The 15750-nt window shown below is 35.4% G+C and overlaps 2 protein-coding genes across 2 annotated transcripts; both read right to left on the reverse strand.

The window, feature by feature from the left end:
* Window positions 1-1630: 1630 nt before the first annotated feature.
* LOC120636201 lies at window positions 1631-5101 on the reverse strand. The gene is made up of 4 exons (XM_039907557.1): window positions 4870-5101; window positions 2360-2626; window positions 2088-2172; window positions 1631-2007 (listed from the first exon to the last, which is right to left on the reverse strand). Exons 1-4 carry the CDS (start codon window positions 4936-4938, stop codon window positions 1925-1927), a joined length of 504 nt encoding a protein of 167 aa, XP_039763491.1. The 5' UTR covers window positions 4939-5101; the 3' UTR covers window positions 1631-1924.
* Window positions 5102-8669: 3568 nt separating this feature from the next.
* Window positions 8670-11060, reverse strand: LOC120636223 (ring-infected erythrocyte surface antigen-like). The gene is made up of 4 exons (XM_039907596.1): window positions 10971-11060; window positions 10469-10753; window positions 9554-9626; window positions 8670-9408 (listed from the first exon to the last, which is right to left on the reverse strand). Exons 2-4 carry the CDS (start codon window positions 10733-10735, stop codon window positions 9356-9358), a joined length of 393 nt encoding a protein of 130 aa, XP_039763530.1. The 5' UTR covers window positions 10736-10753; window positions 10971-11060; the 3' UTR covers window positions 8670-9355.
* Window positions 11061-15750: the final 4690 nt, after the last annotated feature.

Here is a 15750-nt window from a genome sequence, read left to right on the forward strand (position 1 = left end):
AATACTATAATAATGAAACTATAACCCTCAAGACGACATGGCACTACTATAATTACTCGAATCAGAATGCAGCATTTAGCGATGAAATTTACAGAAACCTTACCTGCCTCTTGTCACGTCCCTCTGTAGATTTTTGTAGAACATGCTCCTGGATCTCATAATAATACTGACGATACGGGATGGTAAGTTCCTACTTTGCGGGGTTTTTCTCTACAGGAATCTTATGATTACACGTTATTTATGAAGCATATTATGGTTGATTTTTGTTATAGGCCTATTCGCGATTGATATATAGTTGATAGTTGGCATCAAATGCAATGAAAACTGATATTTTGTATAAAAGCAAACCTAGTTAAATAAGTTAGTAGTTAAAATATAAATCATCAATGGCAGCAGCAGCAGTAGGACAAAGTTGTTATGGAATGAACCTAAATGGTTCATTCATCAGCAATAATGAATCCTTTACAAACATAATTTATAACGTCATGGCAATGGCACTCAAACAAAAGGCATATCATTTTTTTTCGTTTGTTTATTTAATTTTTACCAACCGTTTAAACCTTTAGATTTATAGGGGTTAACCTGGACTCATTTATTTATTTATTGGAATGAAATAAAACAAACTACCAAATTAAACATTATTTTTTATTATAGACAGACAAATAATATGATTATTATTTTTTGCTAGTTAGTCTATCTGAATAATTATTATTCCAACAAATTGTTAAGAATACTATTCCACTTAAGACGATGAAAGCGATTACAATGGAAGAGAAGATGGCGTTAGCCTTGATAGTTAGTAGTCGGACTCTTGCAAACGACGCGAGAGATAAGATGTAGAATAGGTAATTAGAAAAAGGTATACAATTTTACTGTAGTGAGTAGGAAGTTACGACTAGATTATAACATTGATACATTTAAGTCATAAAAATAAACCCTACAGCAACAATATTAAAAAAAAAAACTCCACTGTACTAAGAATACTTCATTTAATTGGGTGATTTTACAAGTTTCCTTTCATCCGACTGTAGGTTTATCCATCTGACAGTCTACACCGTTTATAGCAATTAATATTAGAAAAGGAAGCTTTTATGTCTTTTGGCCTCAACTAAGCAATAAACTTTAAAAAGAGTACGGAAAAGATACGTTATTTTTTGCCAGAATAAAATATTGTACCCGAGGGATAGAATTTTTTTTTTAAGAAAAGGACAACCCGAATTTGTTCCCAAAGGCTATTAACGCGAGTGAAAGTACTTGTTTATTGTGTTGTCGATGAAAATAGTGCACAACTATTTGTTTATTGAACAAGTTCATTAAGTTTTACAGGATTCATTTTGGGTAAATTTACAGCCTTGCTTACTCCACGTTCACACGGTTTCGTTTACTTCAATTATATTGGAAGTTACTGTATGTTACTGGAAGTATAAATCTAAGAAAATGAGACATAAATTTTTATATTTTTGTATGTTTGATGTCTTATCTGAATTATTTGACTTTATAATAACCTTCACTGAAGTTAAATATTTCATAAATATAATATGGTAACATTTTAATGGACTACCCCAATTTGTAAATATTTTAAATTAACAAAAATGCATATTATTTAATTTTCAGCTACACATAACTATTATATAGAGAGGTTATATTTTTTTTGTTGTGATCAAAGGATTTACATTTTATTTTCCATATTGAAGTTACTATTTTACATAATTAAGAAGTGTCAGGTGGATAGACAAAACCGACGGAAAAAAAAGAAAATGTATAACATCATCCAAGTAAACTGTGCAATAACGGACAACATCTTTATATTATATATGAAATATAAATAAAATACTAGTATATGCCGGATTCTTAGTGCGCAGTTTCCATTCATAAATTTTGAATAAGATATAACAATGTGGGATGTGGTTACGCTATTAACCCATTACCCACCTTTTGGGAATGAGTTACGAAATGTTATTATTTCTACTGCCGGCATGTCGAAACTGTCCTTATCTGACCATGTGCCTGTGAAAAGTTAAAACGAAAGTTACCAAAATATATCATATTGAAAAATAAATAGCACTGCAGTATACTACGCTACTTACGAAAAATGATTTTGGTAAGAGGCTGCAGTTCGTATGGTTGGGCTAAGCGGAAATATACTTCATTTCTGTCCAAGGGGATACAGATCTGTAAACAAATTAATGACATATAAACTTTCCTAAATTCTTATAAGTGTTAGAAACAATGCGTGTGCTTCAAAACTATTCTACAAAGTAAATGGGAATAATGAATTACAAAGTAATTGGGAAGCTGCGTAGATACTACATCTACGCAGCTTCCCAATTAGCTTAAAATCTATAACAAAACTACATACCTCATTTATTTCACCATGCACACCACGCTCGTGCATTGGCCAGTTCTGTTCTGGTCTGTTACATTCGACTTGGCTGCGGCCCGGTACTGGCATTGCCGATTGATCAGGAGGGACAGGTTTGCTAAAACTTTTATTTTGTTCTTGAGTTAACCCTCCCGCAATATTTTGCTCTTCCAGCACATTCTGCTCTTCTGGAATATTGGAATCCTCTTCCGGGATCGTTTGCAATTCCATAATATTTTTCCCTTCCGCCATATTTTCTTGACTCTGAAATTAGAATCAAAGTTTTTAGATAAATTATATCTTATTTATGTACCTTATTATTGTATACCCCGCTAAGTTTGTTGTGAGCTCCTCCTTAAACCAGGACGCATTTAGAATCCTCTAGATTTAGTTTAAAGTTTAATATTGGATAGAAGCAGGCGTTACTTTGCGGAAATACAGGACATATTATCAAAATTAAGCTTAATTTGCTATACTCCGCGAAAAGCAGGAGAATCTGCGTGGTGTAATTTATAATTTCTTCAATCCTTATACTTCTCACCAAACAGATCTTCGGCAATATACCCTCTACGCACGTTTCGCTCCGAAACCGGAGCATCCTCAGGAGATGTTGACTTTACAATGAATAATTGTTAAGTCAAAAAGTCTCCAAATGTGTCGCCTCAAATCATGTCAAGCTACGTTATCGCCAGTAATCATTCATACGAAATATTCACATTAGTGAAAAACAATATCACCGTATTCCAGCTTTCCTCCAACACGTAAAAAAGTACACCAAAACGTTTAAGAACGTTTGCTTTCATGCTAAGTCGCTATACTTTAAGGGTCAAATAATGAAATCGGATAACAAAGTACAAACAACCTGGAAAATTGTTAATAATGAAACTGGGAAGCTAAATGTCGCGACGTAAACTTTTAATAAATTATTAATGATAAAGTTACCGCCGACAGTGAGGTTGCAAGTACCTTTGAAAACTTTTTTCAGAGTGTTATACTAATTTTCGGCAACGACGGTAGGAGAGCTTCATTGGTGAAAGCGCTCAGGCCGCGATTGCCCGAGAGTCGCAGGTTCAAATCCTGTCGGTTCCGATAATATTTATATGCATTTTAAATTTATAAAATTTAAAGAAATAGGTATCCTTACGATATATTTATAACAATATAGTATTTGTAAGACAACATATTAGGCTTTATAAACAAATAGTGCATATAAACAGTCGACTTACAAGAAATGGTCATAAATTAGTGACATCTGCATATCGTCTGCGAAAGGTGCAGAAGTCATTTGTGGGATTGAGTATACGCTTTTATAATATGATTTCTAAGGTAATTTAGGACCTACCAATGCATAAATTTAAAGAATGTGTTTAAACAAATTTATTACAGCGAGGTTATTATACAATTGATGAATTTCTTAATGACAAGGTTGCTTGGAAGCATCCGGCTCCGTTTTCATCTCTCACAAGATAGAAAAATGAATTTTAAAATGTAAAATGTAAATTGTTGATATTGGAAAAGAGCAACTGCTGAGTTTCTTTCCGGTTTAGTCTCGGTAGAATCTGCCTTCCGAACCGGTGGTAGAGTCACTACTCACAGACAGACTTGACGTTTCAAAAGTGCTTATTTTTAATTGTACTTTATTTATGGGGAATTATATGGTCCAAAAGCCCGAACGTGGCCCTTATAAAACAGCATAAACGTAAAATTAATATGAGTCTAGTAAGTATACCAATAAGCTAAATATGTTTGGTGATAATTAATTTCAGCAATAATTACAATAATAATACCTACAGTAGTAATAACTACAGTAGTACCTACTAGTATCAGTAGTATAGGGTAAGTACCTACCTGTATCTATAGATGACAACACAACGCTAGAAACTTTGTATTGTGTAGGAGGAGTCTGAATACTGTACTTATTATAATAGCGGCAACGAAGTAAAACAAGTGTAAAATTAGAGTGAACCCTCTTATTTTTTAAAAAAAAATAATATTCAGCAAATATAGATAAAGCCGCATCCCGAGCCGAAGGTTCCCGCGGGATTAGGAAAATCCAAATCAACGAAGACAAAGTCGCGGGCGACAGCTATTACTTTATATCTACTTTTCTACATTTTCGCGAAAACAGTAACAGTTTAAACAAAATCGCAATAATGATATCCCGCTATTATAAAATTCATGAAATCAAAGCTTTTTGATTTCATGTCATTGTCATTTCGCAACGACTTTCTTTTTACTATAAATTCACAGTATTTTCGGAATAAGGTTATAAAAGCATACGCATTATATTCTATGGGCTCATACTCACAAAAGATACCATTCGCGATTCAGCAAAATGCAAATGTCACTAATTCAAATTGATTGTAAATCATTATTAAATCTATTTTTTGTGAACGAAGACTAATATTTATCTTTACAAAGTCTATACTTAGGATTATTATAAATAAACTGCGCAGTTCCTGTAAGCGTAGACATATTGCTTCATTGAATTAAAAATCAATACTTACGGTTTCCAGCACCAATCGGTTCAGGGAAGAATTAATTCTGTTTAGATCCCAACTGGACCTTGCAAACATATGCTCCTGAATGTAGCGGTATTAAGTTACTCTGCAAAATCGATCACTCAATATCACTGGTGCACTTCAAAATTAAATCAACATCCCACATACGTCAGTAAAGAATCGAAGCAGAGCGACGCCTAGATTAAGCGCCTTTGTCCGGGACAAAGCAACTTAGGACCTGGTTTATATGCGCATGCCTGAAGCACATCGATAAGGGGAGGGAGAGTATGGTACCCCTCAGCAGCCTATGAGAGATTGAGAATGGAGTCCGATTGATTTTAACCGAATATCGTATATGTATACAGAATAATATGATAAACGGAAATCGCTAAACGAGTGGTCATGATTTGACTTCGGAATATTTTTAACTAAGTCGTATGATGTCGCGGACTCTTTTATAGAACATTAAAGAAACAATTCCGACAATTCGGATAAAGCCTAATCCAAAAAAAAAATCTAAACAGATTTTTTTGAGATAACGCGTTCAACTAAACATACTCAAAAGCTTTATAATATTACAACTATGCCTATCCAAAAAACCGGACGGACTATGACTATGACGGACAGACTGACAGACGCACGGACGGACGGACGGAGATTATCAAGTTTTTGACTTATAATCGCCTTTGGAAAAACAAGAAATAAATATTTTCTAGAACATCGTTAATCCGTGGTCAAGTTAAAAGTAAAAATTAATTGGTTACTTCTCTTATTCTCTGCTCTTTAATAGCGGATGGTATTCGAATTATACTTACAGCTACTTACTTAGTAATTTCTAATGTTTATCTTAGCAAATTTTGTTCTTCATATTGAAGAAATCTAATAGCAACCCGCGATATGCCTATTATTGTAAAGTTCAGGTGGAAATACGGAAAACCAAAATAACGATAAACATGTAACTCGCCAGTGCTGACACTGAGTAGTTTTGTCTGTATTAGCGATTTGTCCCTGATGATTCTGCCGGTGCGACGATCCACCTAGTTGGCAAAGCTTCAATATGTTTCTCGGCAGAGCCGCAACACAGGTGACTACAGCACTCTACTCTAAGTACTGTAACTAGACTACACTAACAAACGGTCATGGTGTAAAACTTCGCTTGTTATGAATACCAAATTTTAAAGGAATGTGTTACTATGGTCTCTTTTTGCTTGAGGATCTCACTGCTGCTGACCCATGAAAGATACACCCGGGATTTTTTTATCACTGACTGATAACGAATAACACAAAAATTAACCCAAAATACTCATAAACATGATATAGCTGTGAATCAAATATTATAGTCATCATCATCATACCGTTTGACGTCCACTTCTGGCCATATCTCTTATGCAAGCCCAAGTACCACGTGGAATCCAACGTCTATCGGTTCTCCGAGCTACGTGCTACTTGCCACTTCAGATTCGCTACTCGTTGAGCTATGCCCATAACTCGGGTTCTTCTTTGTATCTCCTCATTTCTGATTATTTCATGTAGAGATACTCCTAACATTGCTCGCTCCATACCATAGTCAGAAACCAATTTTCGGAGTCATAAGTCATTACTGGTAACACGCACTGTTAGAACTTTATAAAGAGTTTGGTCTTCAGGAGGTATTTGGATGAAAAGATGTCACGGAGTATTCCGAACGCTGCACATCAGAGTTGGATTCGGTTCACCTCTGTCTCGAAATTGGACCCACTCAACTGGATCGTGTGTCCTAGGTATATGTATTCGTTGACAATTTCGAATGCAGTAGTCTCAACGATTAAAGGTTGAAACGGAATGTGAGCATAAGATATAATCTTTGTCTTGCTCATTTTCATTGTAGGCCTGATGAGAAACTCTTCTTAGGTCATTGAGCATCGTAATAAGGTCTCGCAGAGTCTCTGCCATTATGACATTATGCCATCGTCGGCAAACCGAAGTTGAGTGATTTACTCGCCTTTGATATTGATGCCAAGTCAGTTCCAATCCAGAAGCTTAAAGACGACCTCTAACGTAGCGATAAACAGTTTCGGGGAGATATAATCTCGCTGTCGCACTTCTCGGTGCAATTGGATTGGTCTTGAATCTGATCCTGTATATTAACGTTTTCGTACAAACACTACAACCCTTGTTTTTCCCCGTAATCAATTTGGAATCTCTGCAGTGACCTTACCATATTTCCACTGAATCAAAGGTTTTCACAGAGTCCTCCAACGCTAAGCAAAGGGTTATACTCATCTGGATAGCCTACCGCCCGTATGAATGTGGTCTATGGTACTAAAAATCTACAAAACTGTAGGAATACCGTTCAATAGGAAGCGTAAGATAGAAAACCTTAAGTTGCCCAAGTTGAACAACATAAGTATTCCATTCCCGGAGGAGGTAAAATACGTTCAAGGTCAATGTCTGACCAGAAATTGACCTCCCAAGTAGATGGTGTACTTAAAAATCTAAATCGGCTTTGGGGATATGCGATCAGCTAGCGCGGAACAGATGGGTCATGAAACTCAAGTAATCTTCTGGTTCTACACAGCCATTGTGAGGCTAATTGTGTCATATGCTTCCGTTGTATGGAGTACTAACACGATGCCGGTAGCTACCTAAAGAAGTTAAGTAGTCTACAAGTTCAGCCTGTTTTGCTCAATCTCCCTTCACTTATACGTTAAGAAGGAGGCCAAAGGCTTCATAGACAGGCTGACCAGGAGAGGTGACCTAGCTCTCAAAAGCGCTGAAGCATCTTTATAAGTCAGTGCTTGAGATACCTGTTTTGGAGGTAACTCAGACTGTCAGGGCAGAGCTAAGCCGTAACCTGGGTGTCTACACTTTATTCCAAGCTCAGGCCTGCTATTTGTCTTATGCCTCGCTGCATTTATATCCATTCGGTCAGTCAAGCTGCACTTTCTGCCTTATATTCAGAGTTTCTGATCTAAAAAGTTGGTACAAAATTGCATCGGCATTTGCTCTCAATAGAAAAAACCTATGCACCCTGGTGCGGGCGCTTATGGGGGACTGTAGGCTTAGCAGGCACATGTTTAACCTAAAGCTGCAGGACACAGACAACTGACACAACTGCATGCAGACTCTGCAAGGAGGCTCTGGAGACACCGCTGATTATCTGAAGTATGACGAGAATCCTGGACAGTTGCCCGATTCCAGGATTTTCGTCATACTTCAGAGAATCCTATAATATCCCGGCGCAACTTGCTCACCACTTTTTCCAACCTTTCCATCAGTCCTCAAAGTACGTGTGTTGTATGTTAGCAGTGGAATCTCTAGGACTAGGGGTTGTGGCTTTTTAATACTTCCCATCTTCCTTTTTACTACTATGCCCAATAATGACTACGCTGGGCAAGCGAGTTGATCATCGCAGGGCTAGATCTAGCCAATTCGAAATGTTTATCCGCATAACATGATTCAAATTTAAATATTTGTTGAAATTCTCATTAATTTTATAAAATATCTTTACCATAACATCATGTTATAATTATCAAAAGTTGAATTATTTATCCACCTTACTAAATGAGTAATTTTGGAAAGTGGGTAAATAATTAAATTTAACGATTACTAATATGGGGTAGAAGATGTATATAATGAAAACGGGTGGAACTAAATCTGAGCCGTGCATTTAATGCATCTGATAACGGAGATTAATCGAGAGTATAATCGCTGTACCTACATAGTTAGCAAAATTTCTGGCGTCTTTAGGGCTTCAATAAAACAAATAAACACTACTTGAACGTTTATTGAGATAAAAATAGTCCATTAAATAGATTCATAACTAACAGAAAATTTACAGTAAATTAGAAATCTAGTAAAAATAATATAAGGACGAGGAAAGAATAAATTGCAAACAAAATACCAATAATGTCTCTAAAGTCTATTAGCAAGTTATATTACGTAGTCTAACACAATTTATTTTAAATGCTTTTATGCAGTTACACAATGTTAAATAAAATATCAATTTGATTCATAATTATGCAAAAAAGCTAAGCTTCTTAGTATCTCACAGCTGGTGACAGACCTCTTCTGCCAGAGAAGGTAGAAATATTTAGTCGGCTCCTCTACACTGCTCCAAAATGGTTTTATATAATGGTTACGTATATTCTTTTACAGAAGCGTACAAGACTAACTGTCTAACTGACTACTGACTCTAAAGTCTTAACAATTTTTTTGTTGACTAGGACGAGAACTTGCGAGGAGTGATCAGCACTAACGACATTAATTCTTGTAAATAAATACCAGCAAAAACCCTTATTGATTATAAGTACGTAACGCAAGCTAAATTAAAAACAGCGATGCTCTAATACCAATAAACATCTGTGTAACTATAAATCCAAAATATTTTTAGACAATTAACCAAAAAACAAAACAATTAATAAATCTATCTCGCATTATTCATTGCTGAACTTAAAATATATGAAGCCATAGGATAAGATAATCTGCTACTACTTCTTTTCCTATTTTCTTCTTACATGTTGCACTGGCAATCAGGCGTAGCGCAATTGATGGTAGGCCCGTAATCTGCAATTTATAATTAAATTTGAATGTTATAACGGCTTAATTTTGCTAACAATATGGTAAAATGCTACGAATAACATGTACAACTGACCGGAAATATCATCATTCCTGGTCAAATCCATTAAAGTTAGTGCTCTACTTTACTCACCGGCTACCAAATCCGAACAGAACACCTCAACATCACTCGGCTGCAACACTGTGTCGAAAATCTCGTTGAACATCTGTAAAAAAAACAAAAAGATTAGCAATAGCAACGGATGAATCCATGTCATCATCAACCCACTACCGGCCCACTACAGTGCACATGTCTTCCTCGTAGAATGAGAAGGGCCGTAGTCTACCACGCTGGCCAAATGCGGATTGGTATACTTCACAAGCCGTAGAGAACATTATATAATCAGTTGATTAGTTGATTGGAACTGTTGATTGGAACTGTCGGTTGGCATGCAGGTTATCTCACGATTTTTTTCACCGTTTAAAGCAAGTGATATTTAAATTGCTTAAATTAAAAACGCACATCACTCTGAAAAGTAATTGTGTGCCGGGGCTCCAGCACGGCTCACGCAGATAGGAAAGCCACAGCCTTACCCACTACGGTATCATCGCGTACTAATCCATGTAAACGTTCAATATTCCAAGATTAAGGGCTTCAGCTAATTCATAAACACTTTGTTACGTCAACATTTGCATCCTTAATGAATATTGTTCACTAGGCGACCTGGTCGGAGTGCTGAGCTTCGTGAGTGAGCCCAGCTGGCTGGAGTGACCCAGCGGGGTGCCGCACTAGTGGCACAACGTGCAACGGACGGTTCCGTCCATCTTCTTCTTCACCTTCTGAACTGGTCTAAGTATTGAAACAAGTTCAGAAGGTGAATAAGGGGAAGATTAAGAAGTATACACCCGTTGTTTGTTTGTTTTAGCCTGTAAACCCTGCGCCGGGCAGTAGGATGTTAATAGGCTGAAAATGATGAAAATGAATTAAAGCCTATGATTTGGGTGAAGTGCCGCAGTTATAACTGCAACTTCTCTACACTAAAGAAATGCAACTACACTGCGTACGTACCAGAATTGCTACTTGATCTCGCTCACTCATGCTATTAAAGTCAATTGGTTCTTCGCGTGGCGGGCCGTTTCCATTGTTAGCTCCATTATTAGGAACTCCAACCGCTGGTTGTTCTGGATTTTCCACCTGCTCTTGGGCGTTATTTTCGGCGTTATTTTCGGCGTTATTTTCAGCGTTATTTTCGACGTTATTTTCGGCGTTATTTTCGGCGTTATTCTCAGCGTTATTTTCGTTCTTATCAGCCACGTTTTTCGGTTCCTCTGCCATGATTTTTCCGTCGGTGTTCTGCAAGTATCATAATTTTTGTAATAGCAGTAAATTCCAGATATTAAAGTACCTATCTACTAGTTTTACTCATATAGAATTCGACAGTATGTTGCAAAAAATCGATCGATTGTATCTTACTACAATCGTATGAATATAGTTTTCTAAAACAATATTTTATTGCAAGAGTATTGCCCCATCTTTATAATAGATACGTAATGAGTTCGAGTTAACTTACCTCTGAGAATTCGAATTGAGCTGTCTCCCAGCAAAATTACTTCAGAGAAACAAAATATTTCAAGCGCGTTTACTTGTTGAATGCTGAATGTCTATAAACCGTCCGGGCGTCTCGACGCAAAAACGAAGCTGCGCATGCCCGACATGCCCGACCTCCACGTACGAGGCGGAAGTTATTGATTGCGGGTAGGTTAGACTACGGGAATGGTATGGGTTAGGTTCGCAACACGCCACCTACACGACCGAACTATATGTAATATAACGTACCCTTTAGGTAAATGTTCTAGAATTACATATCCGACACAAAGAGCTTTACGTTAGGAGAAACTAATAATTTTTGAGATTCCTCTATTCGATATTAGATGACGCTAATTAAATTGATATCATAATGCTGCTGCTGGGATAAGTTTATTTAGAAGGAGCAAAAGATCTGTCTGAGTTTTTTAATACCTTACAGAATATACCTACTCTGGTTCAATTTAGGTACAGGTTAAAGGATAAGAATGGTACTGATTGGATAGGGTCACGCTCCTTTTGTATATTGTATATATACTCTTTTGGTAAGAATGTTCTGGAATGTTCTCTAAAGTTCCAACTCAAACCGCTATGAAGTGATTTTGCCACTCTACACTAGATGACGCTTTTCAATATAAAAACAAGTCACTTATTAAATCAAAGTATAAGAGAATAATAAAATATAGTAGCAATGCAATTCTGAAACGCTGCAGGAGCTCGTTGGAGTGGGATATAGAAGATGACGGAGTTTTCGAGAACCATAGAGAATGTACTCAAGTTTAAAAATTAATCAAAAAATAAACGAAACTTGAAGATCAGCCAGCCAACATATCTAATTGAAATAGGTTGTTTAAAAAAAAAAAACAAACAATAAAGATTTATTTTTATTTTTATTTAGGTATCCAAGTAATGTTGTAAATATATATAACTAACCGTTTCCAGCCCGCTTCGCTGGGCGAATTGAAAAAGGAAATAAATTACATTTTATGTTTAATTTTTATTTATTTTTTTCATATTTTTATTATTCTCCTTTTTTTTATTTTTGTATGAACATAAATAGGCCCCGCGGATAGAACTGTAAGCATCGATATTGTTTAGACTTACTCAAATTCCAAATTCCATCGATTTAGCCTGTATCTTTCATCCAGGTGATTTTTCTCACTAATATTCATTGTAACTTTCAATGTGCAATCATTATAACATTTCCGTGCCTTTCTTCCAAAAATTAATAATAATTGACATGAAGAAAAAAGTTTGAAATGAGCATTGAAAGTTTAAGTTAAAGTCATTGCAAGTCTCATATGTGAAGTTGAAATCTGTCTAGGTTCAAGTGCGACGAATTTTCTGTTAACTAAAATTTTCTCCGTGACATCAATTTTTTATAGAAAATTAATTGTGCATGTTTTTTATGAATTCTATTGGAATAAGTAACTAAATTTCTTTTCCACATCTCATGTGCTTGGAAAATGCATTCATTTTAATCTGTTACATTTCCGCGATCCCGCAATAAAAGAATTCGTCGGTTATGTAGTCTGCAAAAGTAAAATGAATGTAAAATTCTTAGTCCGTTGATTGGATAGCTACATGTAAAGTTAAGTTTTTGAAACCTCTCAATGACTTTTTCTCCGCTGCCAAAAAGACGATTGTTGTAAGGAAATACACGAATATCCCTACATATACGAAGATCCCCACCAAATTTGGAGTCTGTAGAAGTTACAGGTTACAAATAAAAATTTTAGATTTTAACACCCACCCCCGCAATTCCGTTCGGAAGTAGACTTTATTGAAATCCATTTTGAGATGTTCTTTATGTGAATAATAAAAGATTCCTACCATATTTAGAATTTTTAGAAGCTATATTTCGAAATTGAAATTTTTTATTGTTAACACCCACCCCCGCGAACCTTATTGGAGGTGATTCATTGTAAAATCCGCTCGAAGATCATTTTTATATTACATATAGAACACTCTCACTAAATTTGGAGTATATAGGAGCTACCGCTTGGAAATTGAAAATTTTCATTGTTAACGCCCCCGCAATCTTCTTTGGGGTGGGATATCGTAAAATTTGTTCATAAATCATTTTTACATCACTTATAGAAAATTCCTACAAAATTTGGAGCTTGTAGGAGCTTTAGCTGGAAAATTAAAAATATTAATTGTTAATACCCACCCCCGCAACCCCCTGTGGGGTGAGCTATCGTAAAATTCGTTCATAGCCTATTTCTACACCTCTTACAGAAGATTCCTACCAAATTTGAAGTCTATAGGAGCTATAGTTTAAAAACGGGAATTGTTCATTGTTAACGCCCCCGCAATCCCCTTTGGGGAATGAATTTCTTAAAATCTATTCATAGCTGACCTCTACATAGCAAAAGTAATATTCCTACCAAGTTTCACGTTTCTAAGTCTTATGGTTCCCGAGATTTCGTGGTGAGTGACTATATAGATGGGAATTCTTCGATTATCATCGAAATTTTTAACTTTTTATCGGGCTTTTTTAAAATTTTCTTACATACCAAACTTTCTCCTGACAATTCTGAAGATAAAAAAAAAGCCCAATTGGTCCAGCCGTTCTCCACTACCGTGAGTAGATTCTTAGCTGAATGTAAAAAACCATAATCCGTTTAATACACTCTGTTGAAATCCATGAAAACAAAAGAATAAAGAGAAAATGCTTATCTTTTGTTTTTATTAGCGGGATAAATGTTCATAAAAGTAAAACAGCAATAAAAAAATGAAGGAATGTTGGAATTCAAAAAATAGATAGCCATAAACCATCTAGGAAAAATTTCGCATCGAATGGTGGTAGTTTCATGTCGATACGATCAGTGGTTTAGGCGTGATTGAGCCTCAAACGAAGACCATTTTCATTATATATATATAGAAGAAGATAGATAAGATTGTTTTTATTAGCGGGATAAATGTTCATAAAAGTAAAACAGCAATAAAAAAATGAAGGAATGTTGGAATTCAAAAAATAGATAGCCATAAACCATCTAGGAAAAATTTCGCATCGAATGGTGGTAGTTTCATGTCGATACGATCAGTGGTTTAGGCGTGATTGAGCCTCAAATGAAGACCATTTTCATTATATATATATATAGATAATATAATTTGATTATTATCGATTTGGAAAAAAGTTTTTTGCGATTTGTTGAAAAATTTAAAAAAATATTATAAATATAGTATAAATATTTTTAAACTTCTAACTATAAAGAATGCATGTAAGAAAGCTTGGTCTACGAAGCAAAAATTTTTTTACAACTATTATTAAAACTTTTTTTTTACTTACAATTAAGACCCGAGTTCCGAGAAAATTTTGTTCGTTAACAATTGTTTAACTTGTTGAAAAATTTACTTTAAGTAAAATATCAAATTAAAAACCAATTATTCAATACCTTAAATAAATTAAGTAACGTGCCGTACTCGCTTTTGATGCCGCGCTTGCAATCTAAAAAAGGCGCGCGCAGACCTATTTCCAGCGTTAAATTAAAATTATAAGTTATGTCCTGTCGGGAGTCGGGAGTTTTTTAATGAAAATTTCCTCCTCTTTCAGAATCAGAATCAGATTTTTTTGCAATTTCAATTTTTTAAATATTAATAGCTTATGAAATATTGGCAAAAAACTAAATGCCATTTTTTATAAGTATTTAATTGTTTATAACTTTTGCAGTTTTTTAATATAAGAATAAATATAAATAAACGCTTTTGGCACATTTTTCTAGGCGCCATTCCGGATCCAATAAGCTATCGCACATAATTTTAAGAGCAGTATTATGCTATGTCGCGATCTACATATTAGGGTTATGGCTAACAGGTTAGCCCAATATCATCTTATACTGCATCATCACTTACGATAAGTTGTGATTATGTTGAAAGGCTTACTTGCAATGAAATAATAGTAATAAAAAATACTTTTTTAACTTTCTGTATTGCAGATAGAAAGCAGTCATAGATAGGTTAGGACTTCGTCTTACTTGCAGGGGGACTGAGCTTGAACCTCGGCACGTGCCATTTCAAGCATGTTAAGTATCTCTGGCTTTAACGGTAATTTAATTTTCTTCGGAGGAAAATCGGCATGCCTGCGAGTTCTCCTCTATATCCTCAATGGTATGTGGAGTCGTCTACCACTTGGCCAGTGTAATAAATGATAAAAATAATAAATAAATGTTCGGCCTTTCTGAAGGAGTCCGTACCCAGTATTGAGCCGGTCAGGAGTAGTTAATGATCATGATGATGCAGGTTTCCTTAAAAGAAGTGATGAAGATCAAATGAAAGAAATGAATTAAGAAACCTAACTGGTCCGCTCTTAAATTCAGTCTAAATCATAGAAAGCATCTTACGTATCGTGAATATACCTACCGACATAAAGTTAAGATTGTTTTACATTAGCTGTTAATCTTAAGATTTTGCACCCTGTCCATAGTTGACATTTTTCCATTGGTAGCTGAAGGTTAGGAACTTTTTTCGTTTCAGCTCGATCGGTGCAGAACTTTTTGAGTTTTTGATGAAGATCAAATGAAAGAAATGAATTAAGAAACCTAACTGGTCCGCTCTTAAATTCAGTCTAAATCATAGAAAGCATCTTACGTATCGTGAATATACCTACCGACATAAAGTTAAGATTGTTTTACATTAGCTGTTAATCTTAAGATTTTGCACCCTGTCCATAGTTGACATTTTTCCATTGGTAGCTGAAGGTTAGGAACTTTTTTCGTTTCAGCTCGATCGGTGCAGAACTTTTTGAGTTTTTGAAGCGTACA

The sequence above is a fragment of the Pararge aegeria genome, chromosome Z (assembly GCF_905163445.1).
Source record: "Pararge aegeria chromosome Z, ilParAegt1.1, whole genome shotgun sequence".
Lineage (NCBI taxonomy): Eukaryota > Metazoa > Arthropoda > Insecta > Lepidoptera > Nymphalidae > Pararge > Pararge aegeria.